The sequence below is a fragment of the Falco punctatus genome (genome assembly GCF_963210335.1).
Source record: "Falco punctatus genome assembly, chromosome: 1".
NCBI lineage: Eukaryota > Metazoa > Chordata > Aves > Falconiformes > Falconidae > Falco > Falco punctatus.
Window position 1 is genome coordinate 48203750 of NC_137580.1, and position 26009 is coordinate 48229758.

At 44.3% G+C, this 26009-nt stretch overlaps 1 protein-coding gene across 1 annotated transcript in view; it reads left to right on the top strand.

Annotated features, from left to right (window-relative positions):
• Positions 1 to 1017: 1017 nt before the first annotated feature.
• The window catches only part of HGFAC (HGF activator), a 48664-nt gene continuing 23672 nt past the window's right edge, over positions 1018 to 26009 (top strand). The window contains exons 1-7 of the mRNA XM_080411276.1: positions 1018 to 7428; positions 8958 to 9012; positions 10841 to 10937; positions 16438 to 16511; positions 21484 to 21597; positions 22756 to 22887; positions 23826 to 23936. Coding sequence (XP_080267402.1) covers positions 7363 to 7428; positions 8958 to 9012; positions 10841 to 10937; positions 16438 to 16511; positions 21484 to 21597; positions 22756 to 22887; positions 23826 to 23936 — 649 coding nt within the window. The 5' untranslated portion in view covers positions 1018 to 7362. The remainder of the gene's footprint in view (positions 7429 to 8957; positions 9013 to 10840; positions 10938 to 16437; positions 16512 to 21483; positions 21598 to 22755; positions 22888 to 23825; positions 23937 to 26009) is intronic.

The window sequence follows — 26009 nt, forward strand, 5'->3', positions numbered from 1 at the left end:
AATAATTAGAGCACTAGTTGTGAACTCTGCTCCCCCCCCTACCATAGGACATAATCTCAAAGCTGAGGCAGGCTGTGGGGCTGGCATCCTTCCCATGGGGTGCTCTCTTCCATGCTGGTGCTCTTTCCCACTTTGAGAGGGAAGACTTCAGCTGCCTTCAGCTGCAGAAGTGGAGCCACCTTCCTTCACACATGCCTGACTTATAGACCATTTTAAAGTGTGCCATGGGGGCGTCTAATATGCTAATGAAGAAAGTGGGTGGAATGGCAGGAATTTGAGCACAGCTAAAAATGTACATGCCTAACAATTGCAAATCAGCCTATGCTGAAGTTACCTAAATGGGTTGGCATCAGTGGAAGGTGGGTGCCACTACACCTCTTCTTGTCAGTTTTCAGTGAGTACACGGCTAAAAAAAAAATCATACGCCTCTGTATATGGGCCTACTGTTTCAGCCTGGGTTATCAGCAAAGGTTTCTATCAAAGTCCTTGAAAAATACAGTTACCTACTTTCCCCTCTTATTCATACAGTAGGAGGAACAGTCTCTTCATGCAAACACATCCTAGACTGGTTGCAGGCATAGTATTTTAGATATGTCATGACATCTGGGTGTATGAACAGAGCTAAGGATCATCTTGAAATGGACTTCTAAAATCTTGGTTAGTTTTTGCAATTAGATCCATGTCTGGGGTGTATAAATGAAGGTTCTGCATATTGTGACTTGTGGCAGAGCTTTGAATTGCCACAGATTTGTGTGATTAGGGGTGTAAAATCACAATCTGGTTTTGTTTCTGCAGCTCAAGCCCAGCTCTTTCATTGCTACTTATATACGATTTGATTTTTCAGATCAGAACTAAGGTTTTCTGGACACATGAAAGGAACATTTGTAAGCACAGCTGCAGGTAAAGGCTTTTAAAATATGTACCTCCAACCGCAGTGGCTGAATCTGGCTGAAAATGTGATTTCACAGAGGAGAAAGCATGAAGCCATTATAAAATCAGTGCACACAAAGGCGGTCAATTGAAAAAAGAAAAATTACAGGCAGGGTTTTATCTGATACCGCAGACCACCCATGCCAATAGGAAGAAGAATACAGGAGGTCCTACTTGCAGAGTTGCAGCCTGATGGGTTTGTTATATGCCTCTTTGGGAAAGTAAATGCTAACACGAAAGTCTGGTGTGGGAATGGATGAAGCGGGGCTACAGCTGTGGGGAAAGTACAAAGCAAATGGGGACAGTCTTCATAGAAATGCTGAAACCGGAGGAGGGGACGCCGCGGGCGCTGGCTGCTGCTGCAGAGCCTGTTTGAAAGCCTGTGCCTGCTGGGTGCTGTGCGGTCAAGGGTCCTGCACCCGCTGCAGGACATGGCAGTGAGGACAGGCTGGGCGGCTCTGGGCTGGGGGAGGGAGATGAATACAACAACCCCATGGCCAGGGGGGGCTCATAAGCTCTAATGCTTTTAGCCAAAGGTAGGTATAGCTCTGAGTGCAGGCCCAGTGGTGTGGGAGGAGAAGATGCTAGCGGACAGCAAGAGCCAAGAGGCTGTGTCTGAGGGGCAGCAGTGTGAGAAGATGGTAGAAGCACCAGATATGCACCAGGATGTGGGGTTTGGTGAAGAACAATGTTTAATGAAAACACGCCAAGGCCAGCTGAAGGAACAATGGGGAGAAAATCAAGGAGTCCAGGGACAGGTCCACCTCCATGGGGAGCTGTGATGCTAGGGTGAAGGTCTGCAGGGCTGCTAAAGGAGGGCCCCAAGCCCGGCAGGAGGCAGAGGTGAGAGGAAGAGCTGACAATGCAATAATACTGCCTTGTGCACGGAAGAAAGGTGTCCACTCTGCTGCTGTGTGCTGGTGGGGCACCAGAGGCTGCTGGCATGGTTGTGGGTCAGGGTGGGACGGCCACAGACAGTGTGTTGGGGTGGGGGAGATGAGGGAGTGAGATGAAAAAAATAACATGAAAGATCTGAGAACAGTTTCAGTCCCTGGAGAGAAGAGCAAGGAAATGGGTACAGAAAACCCCAGAGCTGTGAGCTGGCGGGTGAGGGAAGCCAGGAGAGCTGCTAGAGGTGCTGGAGGAGCGTGGGAGGTGAGAGGAGAGAGGAGGAGTAAACATTTGGGTGAAGGCGTCTCTTTCCATCCCAGGATGATCTACATGCAGCAGCGCCAGATCCATGTTGGCTGGATCCCAGCTGCCCAGCGAACAGCCTCCTGCAGCTGCGCTTGCACTGGCCTCGCAGGCATGGGGGGGGGGGGGGGGGGGTGGTGGTTTGTAAAAGGATTTGTTTGCTCTGTTACGGAGGTTGTACACAGCTTGGGGACTGCGAATATTAACAGCAAAGCCTGGTGCAGGCAAGGATGGACTGGGGCTCACATCCTCTCTGAGAGCCAAAACCATGTCAGCTTTTCCCCCCGGGATTGCCAGGTTCCCAAGGAGAGGAGGGGGTGACACCCAGAGGGGTTTGTGGTTGCAGTGTGGAAAGCTGGGCGCGACACTTTAAGGCCCATATGAACAACTCAACTTTTCAGTTTGATTTGAGCCAAAACTTTTCTTTTTTCTTGCTGAAATAAGCAAAGCAGAGAAATGATTTGAGCTTTCTTCTTTTGCACGTGGCTGTAGGAAGAGGAACGCGATGGCTTTTCTCTAGGCACCGCTCCAGAACAGAGCAGAGGTGGAGGCTCGCTCCTTGCCCAGCGGTGAAGATGCTGGTTTCCAATTGAGGTCGCACCGTTTCCCGAGGCAGGTGTGGCCCGTGCTCTCCCATCTCAGGAGCAGCAGGTGTTAGAGGCAAGGGGAAGGGTTCCTCATGCACTCCCTGTGCTGCTGCTTTGCCTTATTTTAAAATCTTTAAACAGCCACTAGACTCAGAGCACGTGAGTATTAGCCTCAGTTCTGGTGATCAGGATATTCATTAACAGGGACAGCTGAGGTTTGGTAACGGCTCCCAGGACCAGGCGATGGGAATGGTCTCAAGCAACAGAGGAACGGAATCCTATCTGACAGTGACAACAAGGTCTACAACATGTTTTACAGGTCCCCCAGAGGAAAAAAAAAGGGAGAGCTGAGTGGTAGATTTCTCAGAAACATTTACAATGGTCAGGAAATAAGGTAAAAATTGAGAACAAGTGAACTTGTAGTCATGGGACAACCCTCCCCCAGTCTGCTTGGTAGCTGGTGCATAGGGATGAACGCAAACACATGTGTGTGTTTAAATTTGGCTATTCCACCTATGTCTAGTGAGCTAATTGATGAAAAAAAGATAAAGTAATTTTATTATTTCATATTTGGTGGCTGAATCAATGTACTTTTTGTTGCTATTTAATGATTTAGGATGGTTGTTAATATTGTTTCATTATTACTAACTAGTTCAGAGTCTGGGCTCAGTCTGGGGTTTTATTAATTATTGTTAAATTTAAAGAAATAAAAGGCATTACCATGTGGGAAGTGAGGAAAATGCAAACGTGGGAGGCAGCATTATCAGTAGGTGCTATACCCCCTGCAGCAAGATCTCTGTCTCTGTCTGCTCATTTATTGTGTGTTTATTTGTCTTCTAATTTTCCTATGATTACGTCAATATAAAGGGAAAAATGATTGCTGAAACTGAGGGATTTTAGCCTTTGATACAGAAGGATTACAGCCTGCAAACATGATAAAGACTTCCTAGTCTTATTTTGAAACCTTTCATTGACTTCAGCAGTAGCAGAATCTGGCTCCAAATGCATTCAGATTATGTGCGCTCCACAGGAAACGTTCAATATTATGCGTAGCAAAGTTAAGAATCAGAATGTGCCTTTCTTTGAAAGGAAAATGGAATTTTCTTTGAAAACAACAACCAGACTCTAGCTGCAGTTTCACTGGTGGGATAAGCTGCAATACAGGCTCTAGGTCTTAGAGCTGCCAAATATTGTGACCCCAAAGCCAAGTCTTTCCTCTATTTCCTATTTCCAGATTTCCTCTATTTTTTAATATATACATGTGTTGTTTGTAAGTATTTATGTTTATTTAGTGTTTTACAGAGACTTATTTGAAAAGTGTACTAAATGAAGTCTAAGATCCAATGCTAGGGACGTTATCTTGAATGCCATATGGATTGTTTCTGTATCTTAATTTTTTTTCTCATTGGAGGTCATTCTGGCACGGTGTCCCGGGTCTCGCAGGCTGATGGTTCTCAGCTGCAGTGATACAGACCAAACAGCACCTTCTCCCTACCGCAGAAGACATTCCTGTCATGTCAGGTACCCCTGGAGGTCTTATCAATGTGTAATCTGGAGATCTCTGAACGTGAGAGTGGCTCTTTGGTCTCTGGCAGAGGCGGAGGGCTGCTGCAGGCGCGGAGCATGCGATGCTCTGCGTGCTGAGGAGGCGGCTGGCTGCACACACCAGTTCTGCCCTCACCTCTGGTTAGCCCGTTCCTGAGTCAAGTGCAATTCCCATAAACCACTCGAGCAGCAGAGGTTGTGGCACCAGTGTATATGGGTGAATTAAAATGGTTACGCTTGCTGAAACTCCCTAAGCTCCGTGCTACTGATTTTTTCCCCATTTTCATTATCTTCACATTGGAAGGTGTGTGCATCTGGATTCGTGACGGTTGTGCTGCGGAGTCAGGTGTGAAGACGTTAGGGTAAGGAATGGCACCTCTGCTGGGTGCCTGTCTGCCTTTGGAGTCATTCCCAGCTCACCCAGGACCATGCTGGATGGCTCTGTCTGGAATGGCATAGAACAAGACCAGTGTAGGGGATTCACGCATCTCAGCCTCTCTTTCCCCAGGTTTGTTCCCCAGCTGTCCCTCCATGCACACTTCTTGTGCTGCTCATGGCCAAAAGCTTCACATGATGAAACACACAGATCTGCAGCCGAGACCTTATTCTTCACAGTTATGAACTCCCAAGAGCCCAAAGCCCTGTGAAGTTTATAAAAATTCACTACCAAACCTGAACCCCCAGTTTTCTGAGTAGTCTCATGCCAATGAGATACAATGCTTCTCAAAAAAGTATGTGGCACATTTAATTTTTACTGATTCTACAGAAAGCCTGATGAAGGCAGGCAGACTTTCTTCTGGTTATAAATAGCTGAAAAAGTCACTGGTCATTTAATAGAATTTACAAAGCAGCACACCCCAAATTCTGCCTTTTCTCTGTGGCCATAAGACCTGTTCAGACACCTCTCTGCTTAATCAATACAGGCAGCATATATGTAGTAGTTAGTGGGTTTTAATGATTCATATCTGTCTGAACCCTGAAATCACTGTCTTATTCATACCTTATTCAGGGGTAATTCCCACTGTATAGTGGTGCTTCTCTGGCCGCTGTGGCAGCTCCTGGCTTTGATGTCTTTGCCTTTTGCTTTCTGCCAGCACTGTTCTATCAGTTGAAGTGGCTCCTGCTGTTGGTGCTTCTTCCATTTTCTTACGTTGAGAAATCAGTTTGACTTAAAAGCTTAGAGCTGTGACTCCCCAGAAAAACATGCTGCAACTCTTGCTTGTAGTTCCATGCCTACAAGCTAGAGCAACCGGGAGCAGACAGACGGGCACAGAATGCGTTCTTGCTTTTCTTCTTTCTTACGTATAGGTGTGAGAAAACACTTTTCTACAGCCTGCCTTGGTCACCACTGAAATACAATGCTTCTGGTCCTGGGAGTGTATGGTTTTTATTCTGGAAATGGGTGGAACAGGGTATTTCTGCAGCTTTAAAGAAGTATCTTCCTCCTCCCCTCACTGTTCAGTCTTCACGCCCCTTCTCCTCTCTTTCCTCAGAGCTTTTAGGAACTGTGAATGGAATAGCAGCTAATGGCTTTTGTTGTTGTTGTTGGTTTTGCTGTCTTTGCACAATTTCAGTAGCCTGGATGGTAAGCAAATGTCTGCAAGCCATTGCATAGGCATTACTGGTTTGAAGTCTCATGGCCAAAGTCAAGAATGAGGGTAGGAAGTGGAAATCTATGTTCCAGCTTTGCTGGGTGTCCCCAGGTGGGTCAGACTGTACATCCTATTTCCATGTTTGAAATGAAAAGACAGATCTGTCCCACAAGCCTATTCTGAAGCTTTATTTACTTCAAACCTTCAGGCAACAATGTGTAGAGGCAAAGAATTTTTTTCTACTTGTTTGCTCTTTGCTGGATTTTAGGAGGAAAATTTCAAATTTGCCTAGTTCCTCCTTTTCCAAGCCTTGCTGACAGTAGGAAAGTTTTGTCCATAAACCTATACACACATAATTGTACTAACAAGAGCTATTACTGTGACAACAGACACAGCAGTGTGATAGCACAGGCGGTGGAAATCCCTTCCAACTTTACAAACCCTCATGGCAAAATGGTGCTGGGTTAGCTCCACTGCACCGCTGAGCCCTACCACTACGGTCTTGCTGGGTTAAAAAAAAAAAAAAAAATTAAAATAGTCACATCCTTTCCATAGCTGTGCTGGTGAAACTTCAAAGGGTAGAGCATGACTTAAGCAAGGACTATGATATTCCTTCTGTTGTTGTGGCTCTGGAGATTTTGGGTGTGAAGAGGTGTGGCCCCTGATTGACAGGGCATGGCTGGCACAGCCTCCAGCATAGGCACAGCCGTACCAGCCAAACCTGTGGATTTTGGTTGTGGGGTAAGGTGGGGCGAGGTGGGGCTGGAACAGATTCCACTGGTGAAATCTCAGTTTTAGCAATACCCTCCGCATCCCTGTTAGAAACACTTCTGCAGTGCAGCTATCTCAGCCACGCGCTTACAAGATGGAGGCGGCTTTGCTCAGGCAGCTGCAGCAGGAAGCTTTTTGGTAAACAAAATGTTTCGTCACAGTAACGTCTGTTTTTTTTTCTTTCTAATTTTCCCAGTCTGTTACTGAAAGGTTGCTGTTACACGTCACAGCTGGGCAGGTAAGCATCTGTTAATGAGTAATTCTTGTGTCTGATATCGACATTGATCTGGTCCACATTTTGCAGTGTAATGTCATCCCCTGAGTGGTCTTGCTCGGAGCTTCTTGTTGTTGCTATATCATGCTTTTTATTAGCTCCTGAAGAGAAAGAGACGGGAAATGTCTGGATGGTAAATCATCTCTGATTACAAGCAACGTTGGATCAGCTCCTCTGGAAGTGCTCTTAAATGCTTGCTGAGTACACCAGTGATCATCTCTGAGGGCCAGGCACTTTGTAAACTCTTCACTCCCTGTGGTTTAGGGAGAGTATCTCGTTACGTGGCATTCCCATCTACCCACAAAGACATTAATGATTAACAATGATAACAGCTCTGCTTACTTAGAAAACTAAAATACCCTAAAGTCAAGTAAATCGAAGTCCCTCATTGCTGATTCACCCTCCTGCCTCAGCCCAGCCCTGGAAGATTCCCTCTGCCAGGCAAAACCTTCATGAGAGGAGAGCAGAGATGAAAGTCTGTGCTCCTTTCACTCTTGTCTTGGCTCTGACTCTGAGCAGTGACTGTGCAGGGATGGTAAGTCTGAAACTTCTGTTTCGGAGTGGTGGATCACCTATGTGCTGACTGGCAGGACAATGTTGCCTTGGGGTTGGATGAGTGAAGCTGCAGACCAGATCGAAAGAAAGAGTGCTTCAAAGGAAAAACCAAAGGGGTTTGTGAGATGACAGCTCACAGCAGTGCTGACTAAGCGGGGGTCCTGTAGGATAGCTGGTCCCATATCTAGCTGTATTTAAAGAAATTGTTCACACTGCTAGGCAGGAAGAACCGGGGGGGGGGGGAAGTACCACAAAAATTGAAATACTTTGAAAATGCCTCTCAGAAACGTGTTGACGCAAGAAGGTACCTGATGTAGCATGGAAGAAGGGTGCTACCCCCACCAGACTGTACTGCCACCTGGTAACTAACTGAACATGCCAGTATAGGTGACCATCTCCTTTTCAAACCTCTCCCTGTTTTCATGCCATGGTCTTCAGAGTTTTAATCGTGTGCTTTGTGTCTTTTTTTGGGTGTGTGTGCAAGGCAACGCTGCTGAGCATGGTTTGATTTTGCTAGTCTGCTTAAACCCCACTACGGCCTGGCATCCACCACGGACTAGCAGTGCAACTAACAGCCTGGACCCTCAGTCGTGTGGCTTTATGTTTAGCCTTATTTCACTAGTTAGGTCAAGACTAGCTCAAATATACTTAAATGGTGCTATAATCCTTACTATCCCAGTGAAGTGCAGAAGTATTGCCTTAGATATTGCAGGTGGGAGCAGAGAGTAATACCCACAGTGCCTAGGAGAAGATCAGCCCTGGCTGAAGCTGTTGCATTCTGCTCAGTGCTGGCAGTCAGTGTAGAGTGCAAAACCCGTTTCTGCCTCAGAACTGTTCAAGCCCTCCCTACATACCTTGGCAACAGCTTTGTCTTATCCCTTAGTTGTTATGCCCCCTATTCACTCCTACATTCATGATGTGCTGCTGCTCTGGCTGCTTTTGGGATATTTTTATTTTGCTATAGTTCAGCCGTCAGCACCTTTGGTGGCAGCAGCACTTTATGTTTATTACCGTTTTTTATTATTTCCTGTGGCTTAAAACCAGCTCAGCCTAGTGCTCTTTGCTTGCTGATTGAGGAACCCAAATAAAGCAGAGGTTGCTTTTTTAACTATTGCCCTGGGGGGATACAGCCAAATGACAGGAAAAGTGAAATGCTGGGATACTATCTGTAGCTGTGAGCTGGCCCCATAATGCATATATGCTTCTGCTGAGAGAAACAGGAGGTACGTCCCTTGGCAATAGAAAGATACAATGGAGCAGAGCTTTGGCCTTTTTGGAGCTGCACTGGGTTTTCCTGGTTTAACAGAGAAGTTTCATGAGCCAGTGTTTAAATACACTCTTTCACCAGACTATGCCACAGCGAAAAATCGCATGCAAATAATGAGATCCTTGCAGAAGCACTGGGAGAAACACAATTTCAGGGCACCCTGGAAAACACGTTTGTCTCTATAGGATGGTTCCCAGAGTGAATTTGTGTCTCCAATCCACATTCTTTTTTTCTCTTTGTAGCACTACAAATCTGTGGCAGGAAGAGGCTCAAAACATGAGTTCGCTCACCCACAAGGTACAAAGTCAAATCCAATAGGTTTCATGACAGTAAGAGTGATCTGCCTGTCTGTTTCCATGCTGTGCAAGTCAGTAGAAAGCCTGTCTTTGTTTCAACATGAATAAGGATTATGGAACGGTTATGCCAATATTAATTTATGTGTAGAAGGGAATTTGGGATTAACTTAGGAAACTCAAGTAATTTTCCTTCAGGTGCAGATTAATGGGAAGGTGCTGATGGAATTTTAGTTTGTCGGAGCTGGCGTGGCTTATATTCACTGTGTGGCTGTAGATGTGCAACTCCCTTTATTTTAATCAGAGCTGTGTCTGCCCTGTGACTTTAAAGCACATAGATTCTTTGTATATATAGGTTCAATATCTACCACAGCCCGTGATCTGTCTGTGAGAGAAGGGTTTGAACCCCATGCATTTTGCTGGGTTGCATTTTTTTGATGGCACCTAAACAGGCAGGCACTCTGGCTGTGCACAGGCATTGCAGACTTCCATTTTTAAAGCTTTCATTGTCCTGTGCTTTTGCTGTTAAGGATTACATGAATCAGATCATTAGTGGTGCTTTTATAGCTCAGAGCAGTCTTTAATGGCCTTTGGGATGCAATATGTCTTCTGAATGGGGAAGTGTTTTCACAACTATCCTAACTTCTTATAATGGGAGGTATCAGACAGAGAAGGTAGATATCTGGACATTTGCATAATTAGTTCAGGCAATGAAAACCAGGCTGAAAAGGGGATAGCAGAGGGGCTGGCAGCAGCTATTTCACATTGACAGATAACGGCACAGTTGGGGCAGTTAGACTGACTATAATTCCAAGTGATTAGGATGGGTTTGGACCACAGGCATGGGTTAGTTTTTCAATAACTCTAATAACTGGCCTCAGCAGCTCTTTGAGATAACAAGCCTGGGCTTGTGAGGGTTAACAGGTATCACAAGGGTGTGCAGGAGCCCCAGCCATCATGGAAGGGGTAAGGTCAGGGCAAGGAGCAGTTGTACATCGTCACTGAGAAATGGAAATGTGCTGTGCTGCCAGCTTGGTCTCCCACGGCAGTGGTTGGATTCCCATTAACACTCCTGGCTCTCAAAACTGATTGCTTTTAGTTCAATGGTTAAATAAGCTCTGACAGTTTTTCATTGTCTTTTTTATCTTCAGTCTCTCTCACTCTCAAGACTCATCTTGAAGGATTTTTTTCTGCTAGACTCCCACCATCCCTCCTTAGACTCCCACCATCCTTCTTTAGACTGCCATCGCTGATGTGGTGAACACAAAACTTGCCCTTTTTAGACACTGGTCCCATCAATTTCTCCCCACTTGTAAGAATCTGCTTATCCTGAAGGGAAGGTGGTATGAGCAAAATTATCCGTCTTCCCCCAACCTTTAAAACCTTCTTTCTCCTGACTGTTTCTATTTCAGTTTGTACTGTCTGGTTCCTTAATTATTTTAAACAGATGTTACAATGTGATATGCAGCCTGAAAAGATACTACTTCAGAAATCAATTCAATATGCTATTACAATACTACATAATTAGAAATTATAATTACAATTAATGAATATAATTGGTATTTGCTGTACTAGAAATTGCAATATATTTTGAGCTGAAATGGTCTGAAATCTTTATTCTACTGCAGAGCCCATTAATCTTTATTGATTCAGTGATTTCGTAGGATTTTCAGTCTTTTCTTATGCACTGGAAGTTGCAGAGACAGAGTCCAAAGTACAGCTGAAAAACTTGAAGATATATATCTTAATCATTTCATATAATAATATATAATAAATATACCTGAGTGTTGCTTTTCAGCTGCATGATGAGTTTTTTTATTCTTGTATTTCAGTGTTTACAGAGGATGGAATTTTATGCAAATTTCCTTTCCGGTACAGTGGAAGGTTTTATCACTCATGTTTATCAAATCTATTTTCCAGAAAGAAATGGTAAGTTAGCATCGCTTATAAATGAAGACAGCATTCAAATGAAAATGTCATATTTTTAGTGCTTTAATCTTGTTTTTAGAATAAGTAACTTGAGCTTGCTGTTGTGCCCAAGGAGAGCCACGCAGTCCTCCTGCTTGTGGTCATGGCCCTCAGGTCAAGGCTCATGGTCGGAATGGATGGAGCCCACTCGTGGGGTCTCCAGGGCCACTGAGAGCTCGAGAACAGCAGAAAGGTTTCCTCCTTGGCCTTTATACTGGGATTGCAGCTTATATGAGTGGCAAGAAAGGGCAGGAGCAATGAAACGACCTGGTAGAAACCCTCTGCTGAGGGAGAAAGGAGAGATATAGACAGCTCTAAGAGATGACACTCGGTTGAGGAACTGATTTGTGTGGGGCATACTTCTACCGTGGAAAGTTGGGATGTGTGTGTGTGTGTTCATCCCTAATTTCTACCCAGATTGGCCCCAGGCCCCTTTTTGACAGCGCAGTACCAAGAGGTGAGGTATTGCTCCTGTTTGTTGGGCAACGATTTATTCTACTAGTGTGTTTAAGGCCAGGTCTTCTTATTTTGGGCAAAGGTTATTGTCTTACATCTGCAGAAGTCATTAAACATATTCATTATTCATTCTGGGGCAGGGGCAATCAGGCGAGAGCCCTACCGAAGCAAGCGCTGAATAAATAAGACTGACTTGGCAAATGAACCTATCTAACGGGCATGTTAGCAGAAATCAAAGTCACAAAGCAGGGTACCAGCAATATGAAAATACATGCATGGATGAGCTATGTGAAAAGCACATACTTGTATGTTTTCAGGGTGGAGATAGTATTTTATAGTTTATTTTACTCACCCATGCAGGGCAGAACTCTCATTTTTCGTACTGAACTGTCTAATATTTTCGTGATTGGTGTCACCTTTCTGATGGCACACCTGTTTTAAGTGTAAGTGCTAGTGCAATGTAAAACAATGCAACACATACCTTCCTACACAAGTAGACGTAGAGCTTCAGGCTAGGAGACTGCTTCTGAATTTTCCCAACATCCATAGATGCAATCCAGATAAAAAAAGCCTCCAAGAAACAAGAATTCAAGAATATCTTAAATGAAGGGAACAGGAATAATTTTCCAGTTTGAAGCCTGTCTTTGATGAACTGTAGCCACAAAGAGTTTGACCTTTGCATCCACATGAAATGAAATGCTTAAGATGGATCTTGTTAATACATGACACTCTGTGTATTTGCTTTTAGTCAGTTAGGCCACAGAAATGAAAAAAATAAAAAATTAAAACCCCATGAATAGATGGGATCCAAAGTTAGAGCATGCTTTAGAGCTGACCTTGGACAACTTGCTCTCATGCTTCTGATTTTTTAAAAGCCATTTACAAGCAGGGAGATGAGGAGGAGGACAGCTGGAGCTGTTTGGCTTTGACAGGCCATTTCACCCCATGGCCGACCTTCCGGCCAGTGTTTATTCTTCTATCATAAGCTAAAAGCAACCTGATGTGTGATTTCAGGCACAGGAGATGCTGGGAAAAGAGCCCTGAAGAGCAGTGGGGAAACCTGCTCTGTGCATTTTTGCGTGATTTGGCGCTAACCCGTGCTGAGCTGATGCTGAATAACTGATCCCAGGGGACCTGGCGGGCAGCAGGTGAGGGCAAGGCTTGTGTCCTTCCCGCTCCTGCCTGCCTGCTAGCTGCTAGTAAGGATGGAGATGACGGGAGGCTGGATGCAGCTGCCTCTTTGGGGGCACATGCAAGGAGACCAGACCAGGAGAGTGCTGGGTTAGGCACTCAATGAGTCCGTGTCCTTAGTCCTCAAGTCATACTTTAAGGCAGGACTACAAGTAGGACTTTACAGTGTAAGCCAGAACCTGCTGCAATTGGCTTTAATTTTACTATATGTTTTCTCTTACTACATATGACACAGATATTGTGTGCTAGCCCATCATATTAAGTTCAATAAAAAGATAGTCCTCCAGCAGAAAGCATTTAAGAGCAGTGTCTATCTTAATACAAAGCTGAATATCTCATTTACGAAAGCTGCTGTGTTGATTTAAAGGGCTAAAACCGGAAGGCAATCAGACACGACCTTGTCCATTTGTAACATTAAATGTTTCAATGTAAGGCAGAGTCCTGACTGCAGAAACCTCCCCCTATTTTCTCTGAGGCAACAAACAAGTTGTATCTTTGTAAATATTTACCAAAAATACAGGAAAGAAGGCAAAATAATTGCAGTATTCAAATAACAAACTCCCTTTAACAGCATCCTGTATCGCATTTGCCATTAACTAGAATCTGTTTTCACAGATAAACATCTTTTTAGTGGCCTCTTACCAAGTACTAAAGATGTCGTGTAAATACGCTTCTTGTATTGAAGAGAAAAAATTAGCTGGAACTGTTGCTATAGTTCATTGTTACCTCTAGAAAGACAAACCAGTGTGGGGGACAGACAAAATGGCAATGAACAACCGTGAAAGCAAACGGGGAGGGTGGTCTGAATTGCAGCCAAGCCGCAGCTCCAGGGATGCTGCTAGTGCCCTGCCCCTGTGTCCTGTGGTGGGATGGGTTCCCCCAAGATCCTGCTCAAGGGGAATGGCAGGAGCAGACTTTGGCTCAGATACTGCTGTGAATTGAAAGCTGTTGACTCATACCCTGGAGAATCCTTATCCTGTGCTTGAGTGCTAGTGTGGGTCCCTGTTGTGCCGGGTTGCAAGGGTGGTCTTAGGTCTGTATAGGACAGATATGATCTTAACAACTTCTGTGGGAACAGGAAGATTTGACACTTTGACCACAGGCTGGAAACAGTGCAAAGGAGGGTGTTTTGACCAGCTGTATTACAAGCTGGAGAGGTGAGACTGTCCCTGGAAAAGAGGACACGTAGGTTGAGCCAGGAAACATCAGGCTCTGGATTTTTATGGTGCTGCTGGTGGTTGCTCTGGTGTTGGGCAAAGTCCGAACTTCTCTCCTGGTCAGGACAACACCTAAAAACGTTTGAGGGAACTTCCAGGCCTTGAGCATGATGACAGCACCAGGTGTGATGGCAGAGCTCTTTCCTTACACCAATCTGCCTCTGGCTCGAGGCTTTGCTTGCAGTTCAGAATGTCCTCTTATTAAGGCTCCCAATGCTCTTGATGGGTAAAATAGCCCACTTTCTGTTTACTGCTTACTGTTTAAGGCTTCATCTGTGATACACCACTTTGTCCTTCCATTCCCATGTCGTTTATCATGCATGGGTTTAAAATGTTTTTTAAATCGATCCCTAGTAGTGGACTTTTCTAGTGTAATTAATTCAGTATCTGTGTCTTTAAATTTTCACTTTTTTCTTAGCAATTCTATGTGACATGCTGATGTAAATACATTTGTTATCTCATGAATTTAGAGAATGGGCTCACTTACAAGTAGCACAAAGAAATAATAAGCCCATTTGACTGGTCTGGCTGCCGGAGGTGACATCCCATGAGACTGAAATGTCATCGCATTTTTTGTAAACCTCCCAGCATAAGAAAAGGTTTTAAAAAGAAAAGGAGGGAGACTGGTGGAGTAGTTTTGAGGGTGTGCTAAATTTCTCCCTGACACTGAGAGATTAGTGCTGGAAAATGTAGAAGGTTTATGTGAACTTGCAAGAAGCCTGGCACTGAGGAGGCAGCCTGGCATCGTGAGGGAGGACCAACCTCTTTGTAGTCACTGCAAGGTGATAGGGAAGGAGGGGACTGCCTGTGAACAGCATTGGGTGGGAGGACCAGTGATTTGTAGAAAGCTGGTGGAAGAAGCCTCTGTCAGGGTCTCTGATAATAAAAAACATTTAAGAGGGGAAAAATTGAGTTCTCCATTTACTTAGAACTTGGCTGCTGCTGGACAGATTCCAGAGAGTATTAGTTTACATACAAATGGGGGGTTTTTGCCCTAATGATCAAAATTTGCATTCTTTAGGTGTATACAGGGCCTTTTCCATTTGCCTCTTCCATGCTTCCCAGCATAATGTTGCTCAGCTAAATCAACAAACACGTCAGTCAGAAAGGTCAGAAAAGTTTGGATTCTCCTTCCCCGTCATGGCTGGCACAGGTGAAGTGCTCAGTCAGAGATGCTTTTGCCAACAATGACACAAGCAGTGCTGAGAACCACTTGTAACATACTCCTCACCTTGATCCTCACATGTAATAGTCCATCCTTTAAAAAAGCACAATGCCCTTCCCACCAAAGGGACACGGAGAAATTTCCATCGACTCCCAGCAGTCACACAGGCCTTAATGCCTTTGAGAAAGTAGACTCTTTACGTACGTGTCAAGTGAATCTGCTCTAGACTACCAAGTACCTTTCTTGTTGTGCACCTGATGTAATTGAGTCACCAGACTTAATATATGTGGCCTGTTCAGATGCTCCATAAGAATTAATGCATTTTAAATAGCACATATTATCTAATTAAGAAGCAAAGTAGGGCAGTTAAAATGGTAGACACACTCTACCATGCTTGATCTACCTTGTGATGTCTTAGGGGGAAAAACTTTTGATAACAAAACTGTTCAAGGTATGGTAAAAACACATAAAAATAGATTATCAGGCACATTAAATTAAGCAAACACCCATTTCTTCCAATGCCATGTCACTGATTATTATGCTCCATTAGAACTGGTTAGGGAGAATGTTTTAGTGGACAATGCGTTGGGACAGGACGTGGACCTCCAAGGTTTAGCCTTGGTTCAGTCACACACTCTTTGTGTGGCCTTGGGGAAGCCTGCAAGTCTGCTTCTGCAAATGGAGAATAGCAGCTTGGTGCTCCTTGGAGTGCTGTGAGCCTGGGAGATAACGGATCGATGAGAGCAGGAAAAACGTGTGGATAAACGGCTGTCAAACTTTGTCTCGATAGGATTCGCACGGGCAGAGTGGCGTGCAGGATTCAGCCTCCTGCCCTGCAAAAAGAAGAGTTTTTTTCTGTGTGTTTGGACACCACCACCCTGTCAGTTATTTCCTCATTTCATCTGTCAAGTTAAAAAATAGGAATGATTTAAAGGAACTAAGTGCAAAATACATTTGCTTGAAAGCCATTGGAAAGTCCCCCTGTGGACAGTCTCCCGCCTCCACGGATTATTAAAGTAACTGATAGGCATGAAAAATAGGTTGGATCCTGTTTTGCTGGTTTTGTGATGAATAAAGGAGACATAATTTATTTGCCTTTGTTTTGGTTTTTGTTTCTGTCTTTCATTTTCTAATCTTAGAAACAGAAAGAAGGTTGGGTTTGTTCTGGAGGATTTGTTGGAGATCTCAGATCCTGCTTTCACATCTCCTTCTTAATCTGTACTTAATCTGAGACAAATAAGGCAGAGCATCTTTACCAAAAAAAAAAAAGCTTATTTTTCCTCTGGTGTTAAGGGAGTTTGAATGAAACAGATGCTAAGTATAAAAAACCCAATGAACTTCCAGGTTGCCAAAGCATTAAGGCCATATAGCTTTAGTGCCAACATCCAGGTTGTTTAAAACTGCAATAAACTGCACCTTTAATTTTTTTTAGGTGTTCAACAACACACAACTATGACCGGGACAGGAGATGGGGACACTGCGCTTCGTTGCCCAAAGACCACTCAGGTAAGGTGAGCCGTTGCGGAGTTGTCCCAGATACCTGGCTCCTACTTTGCCACCTGCAGTAAGGAGGGACCGTGCCTTCAGTGGTACTTTAATCTTCAGTGGTACTTTAATCTGCCGTACGTGGAGCAAGCCTTCATGTTAACTGTTTCCGGGATTGCTTGGTGACTGTGCGTAACCATAGCATTAGGTTGTGAATATCGCACAGCCTTTAATTCACTCTTTGTTGACTCACTTGGAGTCACAGAGAGAAATTATGGTAACGCCAACACGGAAATCTGAACTCCTGCTGGAGCTGAGCACAGACGTGATTGTCTTCTCCTCCCTCATGACTTGGAGGTGCCTTTTAGTTTTCCCTTCATTTAATCAGCTACATTTTCTGTCCGTTTGACTAGTTAATTTTTTAGAAGGTGTAGAAACATTTCACACCCTGTATAACACACAGCCATTACTTCCAGCTGTCCTTCCTGACCTTCAATACTGGACTTCCTTGGGCTTCGGGCTGTGTCAGAGAAGGCAAGAGGACAGACACATTGATTGCAGGAGTACTGATGCACAATGAAAGGGTTACTTTAGTTGAGCAGTGCTATGGCATTGTGGTGCAGTCACTACACTTTGATGCTACAGTTACCTCATTGCAAAGATCTAAAATGGGAAGCCAAGGTCTGTGGCACAGTCTCCTCATATAAGACACTTTAACTGACACACTGGGTGAAAGCACCATGTCCCGAGCAGTTCAGTGGGTAGCTTGCATTCCTGTCCTCAGCAGTACCTAGATGACTGGTCCTTGCTTGTCTCTGGATAAACGTGTTTCATGAGCTGGATGCTGGGGGAATCTCATTTTAAAAGGAATACATATAGCTAATTCTCGATTTATACAGCAACAGACCAGCACTGAAAAATCAGGTGTTGCACTGATCAGACTTGATGCCCCTGAGGTTTTTCTTGCATGTGTCTAAATGCTGATCATGTTCCTCTTTTCTCCATCTCACTACTCTCAAATGTGACCTGTCTTGTTTAGTCTGCAGGACACGACCAAATGCCCTTAGATGTTCATTTCCCACTTTCAAACGAAGAGTATTTTCCACCATGCCCTTGCAGGGACTTCTCCGCTGTGTCAGAAGTCTTATTGCCAAGCTGATTGCAATCTACCTGAGTGCTTGAAAAGCCAATGTATGCTGAATCATGCTGACAGTCTAAAATTAAGCAGTGCACAGCATCATCATTTTAAACTTAACAACTTTAAATTATTTTCCAGCCTGGCCTTAAAACAGATTAACAGTAGATCAGAGACAAATGACCTAACCCCAAAACAAACAGCAATATAGGTGCCTTTGTAATGCAAGTATGTCAGACATGAACATAGACTTTATAGACTGTTCACGCTTACGAGAGTCAGGTTATGAGGGCTGCACGTACTCATGAGTGCCCTCGCAGTGCATGAAATGTTGGAAGCTGTAACTGGTGACTGCTTCAATCCCTCAGTGAAACACCGTCGCAGTGGTGGCTGGCTGACTCGAGGCTTTTCCAGTAGCTGAAGAAGGAGATCTCCAAACCTAGTGTTGCATTTCTGGGGGTGCCTTGTCTCACCTCTGTCCCTCAAGCTGCCCATTGCCCTGCCAGCTCCACTGCAGCTATCTCTGCAGCGAGCTGGCTGCCTGCAAGCCTTTTCGAGCTTGCTGGCTCATTTTTCCCTGTTACCCACCCCAGCGCTGGCTAGGGTGGTTTGCAACAAGAAAGCCATCCTGTCAGCCTGCCCCTCACTGAAGGGTATCTCTGTTAATATACCTTAATGCCAGTGGGGGTTTGCCCTGGCTACTGTCGTTTTTTTGTTTTGTTTTTTGTTTTTTTGGTGGTCCCCCCCCCCCCCCCCCCGAAAAAAAAAAAAAAAAAAAAAAGATGTTATATATGTGAGAGAGGAAAGGAAAGAGAAAAAAGGATGTGGTAGCTGGGTCACTGCTAGTTGTTGCAAAGAAAAGACTTTATTTCTGGAAGCATTAAGAATTTTGTAAAATTAAACACAAGCTCCTTAGTTGTTAATCTATTTATAAACATAAGTCTACGTGTTTTTTTTTTAAGCAGCAAGCACTCTATTTGGACATGGAAAATGTTTAACAGCTCACCAGCCACAGCTTAAAGAGGGAAGGTTTATAAGGAGGTTGAAAGGAAGAAGCAGCAAAACAGCTGAAGGGAATTTCAAGCAAATGGGAGGAAAGTTCCCCTAGGAAAAAAGAAGTCAAACTGAGTAATGCTGATCCTTCAAATGTGGAAAATATATGATCTTGTTGGGAAAAAAATCCACTAAAATATTAAATTTTGAGTGGATTCTCAACCACTTTACTGACATTTGAAAAACAAGAAAAAAAAAAAAAGAAATTTCAGGGAGAAAAAATATCCTTTGGCCATGAGAGATTGGTAAGGGAAGTGTGAATTGGGATTTGGAAGGAGCAGCTTGAAAGCAAGGATTGAAGCACGAACTGCCCCCAGGCCCGGAATACCCTGTGTACAGGGGGACTCAACTTGAAACCATTGCAGCTGCTTGCAAATCAATGTTAGGCGACTCTTAGAGGCGTTGATCCAGAAGAATACAGCTGCCGTATTCAAGAGAAAGTTCAACCAAAAAGCCTTTAGCCTCAGGATGAAGTGAAGCTCAGGTTTGAGGGTGCTGCTGGAGGGAGGTGTTAGTGCTGCACTGTGCAGAGCCAGAGCTTGCTCCTTTGGCACCTGAAGCCCTTGTTGAAACTCCCTTAAAATCAGTGGGTGCTTTATCATCGCCTTCAGCGGGTATTTGTTCAGGTTTCCAGATGATCCTCCACTCTTGCCTGGGAGATTTCTGTGGAGACCATGCGTATTAGCTGCCCAGTGTGAGTCCCTTCACACACATGGGCCAACTGGCCTTGCACGTGTGGCTCGCATATATGTGCATATATGCATGAATGTGCAATGCCCCTATGTGTGGGACTTCCAGATCTTGGGCAGCCCGTTAGGACCACCGCCAGGACTACTGCTCTGAATGTCTGGAAATCTCAGACAAATGGTCAAAACCCCAGGGAGGCCCAGACTTGGGAGAAAAGTGCCAGATGGGGAGGTTTTTTTAAGAGACATTTGGACTGATATGGAAAGGAGAAGTAGAGCAGTGTGGGCTGCACAGGCAGGAGGAAGAGGCATGTCCCAAGAAGGGCTCTGGGGAAGGGCAGTCCCAGTTCTGGGAAAGGTGAGTAACAGAAATAGGAAGTTTTTCTGGGAAGATATGGGTAGAAAGGCAAGACAAGGCTACTGCTGGTTTAGCAGAACCTCAGAGAGGTGAAGCTGCAGTCAAGGTGGCTGCTAGCAAGCACAGAAGGTTTTACCTGTGAGGGCTGGGAGGTACTGTGGGTGGGTTTAGACACTGGCTGAACAGGCAGGGATTTGGCACTCCCCAGTTAATGGTGGGCAGGATTCCCTGCAGGGAGCTGTGACATGTCCATGTGCTTATGAGTAGAAATTGTTCCTGGACTCCAGGAAAGGTGAGGAAGGGACATAGAACATCCCAGGGAGGTCAGCTGGAGTGGTGAGTGGGGCGTAGTGAGGGACTCTAACTGGGAAAGAAATGGAGGACTGGAAATGCTTTTTGCAGATTTAACAAGGGTACAAAAAAATGAATGGAGCACTGCTGTACCAGAAGATGGCTTGGAGATCAAATAATGGTTTGGATGTGATGGGAATAGGAAATATAGGATTTTCCTTTGAGTAAAACATTACACCACTAAAAGTTTCATAACTATCAAACAGCAGGAACAGTAGGAATGTCACTGCCTTTACTTGCCTTCCCTTGATGTTATCCTGGAGTGAAACTACCAGTGAATACACCCAGACCTGCTATCTGATATTAATGACACCTCTGTATTCTGAAGTAAATATTTTGATCCATGCAGAGGAACCTCACATTTACGCTGCTGTAGCAAACTTCAGGATGTACCTTTCATGCTTCACTTCAGCCCTGTATGTGTGTGCCTGTGTTTCTACATGTTGCATCCCATGCTTAGGACCACACTCTAGCTGAAGGACTACCCAGACTGAGCAACTCTAGAGTTGCCCTTGCAGAATTGGACTACCTTTAAAAAAAGGAGATTCAAATGCCTTGAAGCTGCTGGGCCAGCTCTGTAGCAGGTGTAAAGCATGATGTTGGTTAACTTCAGGGGAGATAGATCCCTTGATGCTGCCTGAAGTCACGATTGTTGCCTGGCCAGCAAGACTTGTACAACTTTTGTACTGCAGCCTGACAAGGAAACCTTCTCCTGCAGGAGTCAGAGGGTTGTCCTGGGACATCCTCTCCCCTCCCACCATATTTCCCCATGATTTAGAGAACTGCCTAGAAAGAGATATGCTAGACCGGTCCTTGCGTGGCCTGGTTTGCTTGGACGTGTCCTTCTTTTGCCTCATACTTTTCCCTTTGTTCCAGCTATCCATTAGTTTTAGACGTAATCCAAAAAATCCATAGCAAATTCTTCTGTCGAGGGTTTGTCCTTCGTCTGACTTGAAAGGGAGGCGCATCATCCCGGCCCTTGGTTTTGGCATGCGAAGCGTGCGGGGCGCCGCTCCGGGCGGAGGCAGCGCCAGCCTTCCCTGCCCAGTGTAAAGGCACAGCGCCATCTGCCGGGCACTGCTCCCATCGTCTTCCTCACTGCCGTGGCAGCTCCGGCAACTTCGTGAGTGCCTGGACCTACCACTTCTGGACAAGTTCCTCTGAGGGACAAGGTTCAACTCGGTGATTTACTCTCCGGTTTTTAAAAGCTGGATAAATAGAGCTGCTATACAGCTGGAAACAAAACCAAGGTAAATTGGTTGGGTAAACTTTGTTTTAGGTTAAATAGATGGTATTAAAACCACCACGGATTGAACCGAAACGGTTTAGGTAAAGAAGCCAATGCCTGACAGAGCAAAGCATGGTTTCTCTGGCACCTATTAACATCAGCTTCTTGCGTGGCCTGTCTAGATCACTGTGCAAACAACCCCTGCCAAAACGGAGGGACCTGCTCTCTCAGCCATAGCCACAGGATGTACCACTGTACCTGTCCCGAGGAATTCACAGGCAAGGACTGTCAGATGAGTAAGTATCTTCTCCCATGAGTGTCACAACATGACATATCAGCAGTAAGTAGAGCTCATTAGTGTTCGCTTAATGAAAAGGTAGTGCTGTTGTGATGGGAGAGACCACTGCGGCGTGAATGTTTGTGTAGGTGGATTTCAAAATGGTTATGACAGACAATCCATTACTGACAGGACAGCTGAAAATAGCTTGATTATACAATTATAAATCCAAGCGTTCTCTGAGCCAGTGAGGTATTAAGCTACGAGAAACACAAAGAGCCTCTTACCCTCCCTTTGCTGTTTTTAAGATTTAAATGTTCCTTACATATTTGAAAATTACTAATAATACCATCTAGCAGGTAAGGCAGAGAGACATGAAAAAGCAACAAAATTTCTAGTGATGCCTTATCCCTTATCTATATGTGCACATGGGTTTGTTACAATTTTTCCTCTGATATCAGATTTGCACCTGGGCAGCTACTCCACCTTCAGGGTAGTCCCTGTCAAAGGAGGAGAGTCAGGCCAAAAGGCTTTGTTGGGTTATTTTTCCAGTTTTATGGTGGTGTCACTCCCAATTTACTGCATGTCGAGCAAGGAATTAGGCTTTTACACTGAGGGTTTTCAAATGTGCTCGCTGTTGTTTAATGAAGGCTTTGCACAGAATCATAGAATTGTTTAGGTTGGAAAAGACTCTTAAGATCATCGAGTTCAACCATTAACCAACACTACCAAGTCCACCACTAAACCATGTTCCCTGTGGCTCTAGGCTTCTCTCCCAACAACAGGCAAAGAAGCCTTTTTCAATCCGAATGCTCCACTCTCTCTAGCATAACCCATCATCTATGGATGATGCAGTGAAGTGGGATAGATACCACTGATTCAGTTTTTTGTGTTTACTGAATGAACTTGTGGAAGGGCTTTAAGTAATTGTGGTGCTGTCACGCTCATAGGGTTTTGGAGAAAGCCACATCTGCCTCAAGGTCATTGGAGCTGCTGCTATGGTGGCTTAGTGCCTCCACACTATGGAGGCTGGCTTGCTTGAGAAGCACTGTCAACAAACACGTGTCTGCTCAACGGGAAAAAAAGGGATGAGCAGGGAATGATGGAGGTTGTGGTGCCATTCCTTGCAAAAAAGTAACCTCAGAAAGCTTGTGTTGTTTTTTAAACTGTGTTTCAGAGAAATGTTTTGACAACAGTCTCTACGAGTTCTTTGATGTGGGTATGAGCTGGTCAAGAGTCCAACAAGGAGCTGTGGAGCAGTGCATGTGTGTGGATGGCCAGATCGAGTGCCGGAGTGTTGAACACAAAGGTAAGGCACTCTTTTGTATTACAGCTATTGGCCTGCATGGAGTGGGGTTAAAGGACAGTGAGAATATCAAAGCCATTTTTGGCCCAGCATACCCGTTCCTGGCCAGGGTGATGCTTATGTTGTGAAGCCTCCTCCTTGCTTTGGGGCTGCCAGGTGCCCAAAGCAGTTGGCCAGCTCGCTGCAGGGCATGCACTTTGGTTTGTCACTTCTCTGATGAAGCCATCACAGCACTTCCCTTTTGGAAGGAGAGGTGGTGGGAAACAAACCATATGCCTCACCTATATTTGCTCTGTTATGGCTATTCTGTTACTCTGTCTGGCTGACTTTTACCTTGCCCAGATTCCCAAGTAACTTACAGTACTGAGTAAGCTTCATAAAAGCCCTTTGAAATAGGTAGGTGCTTTTATTCCCACCTTATAGAAACGGAAACTAAAGCTTGGAGAGCTGGTGGCTTTCTAGGACATTGGGAGTCCATGGGAGAGCTGTGAAACTTGATAAGACTTAGTACTTCCCAGTCACAGATTCTAAAATATTTAACTGAGCTCCCTGCTAGATACATTATTATAAATTTTAATGCAGCTCAGTGGCAAACTTGGAATTGGCAGAACCCTCTACACAGAAAGAAGTGCTAATGCCATTGCCGTCACCACTAGTAATAAAAATCACCACCCCCATTTTACCTATTCTTAATTGATAATATCTTTCAATAGCTAGGCTCACATTATCCAATGCAAGTGACAACAATGAGACAGACCTCGGTCGGCAGAAATTAGCAGAGTTTCCTTCAATTTCTATGAAGTGTAGGGCTGAGATGAGCGAAAAAGTAAGAACTTCCCCAAAATGCTTGTGCGTGGGAAGGTGTACTAAAGGAAGTTCGAACGGACTGATTCTCTTGAATAGTGTGTACCTTTGGTTTGATCTTTGGTTTCTGCTTGTAGGTTGTGTTTATGACCCTTGCATGAATGGTGGAGAATGTAAAATGGTTACCTTCAGTGGGAAAACGGTCTGTGATTGCAAAGGAAATTATGCAGGAAAGTACTGCAATATTGGTAAGTTTAACAGCCTACCAGCAGGCAGGAAATTTGGAGTTTTCATCTGGATGCGAAGCTGGTGTTTCTTTGCCTCTGTTGTATTCTGCCTTTGCAGACATTTCTTGTAATAACTGAAGAGTCACACAGAACAAGTGTTTAATGTATTCCTCCAGTGTAGAACACAACACACTCTTCACCACCAAGACCCTGATTCTAAAAATATTTGTTCGTGTCCTTTAGTCCATGGAAAATTAAACACAGAAATTTTAATCTGATTACTCATGCCCGTAAAATAAACGCATGCCTCCATCTCGTAGGATCAGTCAGAGATCTGTACTCTAGTGCAAACTCTTCCCCACAGATCCATGCGTCTTCTCATAAAGTAGGGATTTATACTCTGACAAAATCTAGCAGCTGACTGTATTTGGCAGCACTAGATTACTGTGGGAAGCAGAGCGAAAATGCACACCCTTTGTTTGGGTTACCTTGTACTTTAAATTAATAACATGTTTAGCCCAGTACCACTTACTTAAAAATCCTTACTTGCACTGGTGGGTGAGGGCAGAGAAAGCTGGTTTTTGGTGCCTACGTGTTAATTTTGTCTTGCTTCTTATTAGATGCTACATAGTTTCTGATATAATTTTCCTCTGCAAGATTTAACATTTCTCACTGCAGGGATTAAATCTGCTTGTAAAGCTTACCTGCATGTTAAATTCTCAAGTTATATCAATCAGTGGTTACTTTTCAAATTCAGCAGGTTTCAAGCGTGAATTATAAAGACCTTCAGTCATACCGGCCTGTGAACCCATCAACTCACTGGCTGTGGCTTTCTGAGTACATAAATCCCAGGGCTCATCAAAATTGAAGACAAGACTCCTGGTAGCTCTGGTGGGCACCTAGTTGGTTCAGCTGGGTGGTGGGGTAAAAATACATAGTAATGAACACTGGAATTGGTATCTGATATTCTTTTTTGTTCTGATGATTAACAAGTGGTGTAGGCATTGAAAAAAAATTATCCATTTGGGAGACCAGCAGTACAGCTGAAATAGCAAATAGCAGGAGTGAATTGGCAAACTGAGTGGCATATGAACTGGTCCTGAGGTTTCACACTATCAATTGTGTGGAATGGGCTTGTGACTCTTCTAAGTCCTTCATAAGGAGTGATATTGTAGCTCTGGGGTTTTTGTCCTTTAGTTGCCCTAGGGAGATTTGCCCCAGGCTTTGTGAATGCTGGGGCATGGATCTGGGTGAGGGGCTGTGTGTGCGTGGCACACGTGTGTGCATGCTACCTGGTGTCCCCGGGAGGACTGTGCACTGCTCATCTTCACATGAAACTGCTTTTCAAAATGCTGTTTTGTTATGATCTTCCCCTGCCCAAAGCAGTAACGCTGTGCATAAACATCCACCCAGCACGGCCTGGATTATAAATAGTTTACAGTGTTATTGCTGTAATACTGGTTTCTGTCTCACCAGCTTAGAACAAGAAATAAGCAGGTGCTCTTTGATTACTTGAAAATAATACAGCAAACATTTGGTTTGCTAAACAAATGGCTTTAGATGCTTACAATCCATCTGCGTTCAGCTGCCTAACACCCCCACACAAAACAGGAACTGAAGCATTTTGTTTGTGTGTCAGGGCCTTGCAAACAAGTTTAAAAAAGAAAAAACCTCTTTGCCAGGGTTTAGTCATTCTAAATTAATGCAAATAAATTAGTGCTGGGGTCTATAGACCTGGTAGTATCATCACACCAGGGCAATGGCATTCTGGTGAAAGCACTGGGAGTTTGTGCTCTCAGAGCACATAAAACTGATTTTTAAATATATTTCAGATTAATTTTTTCTTCAACGCTTCAATTTGATGCTGTGAGCACAGCTGGCTTTTTTTCTGTTTTCCTTTTTTTCTGTCTTGTATACTTTTGCCTATCTAACAGGACTGAATTGTGAGGTTACCCTTTAGTCTGAATAGCTTATGGTTATAATGCTTGATTCCGAGAAAGTTATGGTCTTCCCAAAATGTACTTTAATCTAAATTATTCATTTATCAGGGCAACCTTAAACCCAAATTGTGATGCAAAAATATCATCTTTTTAA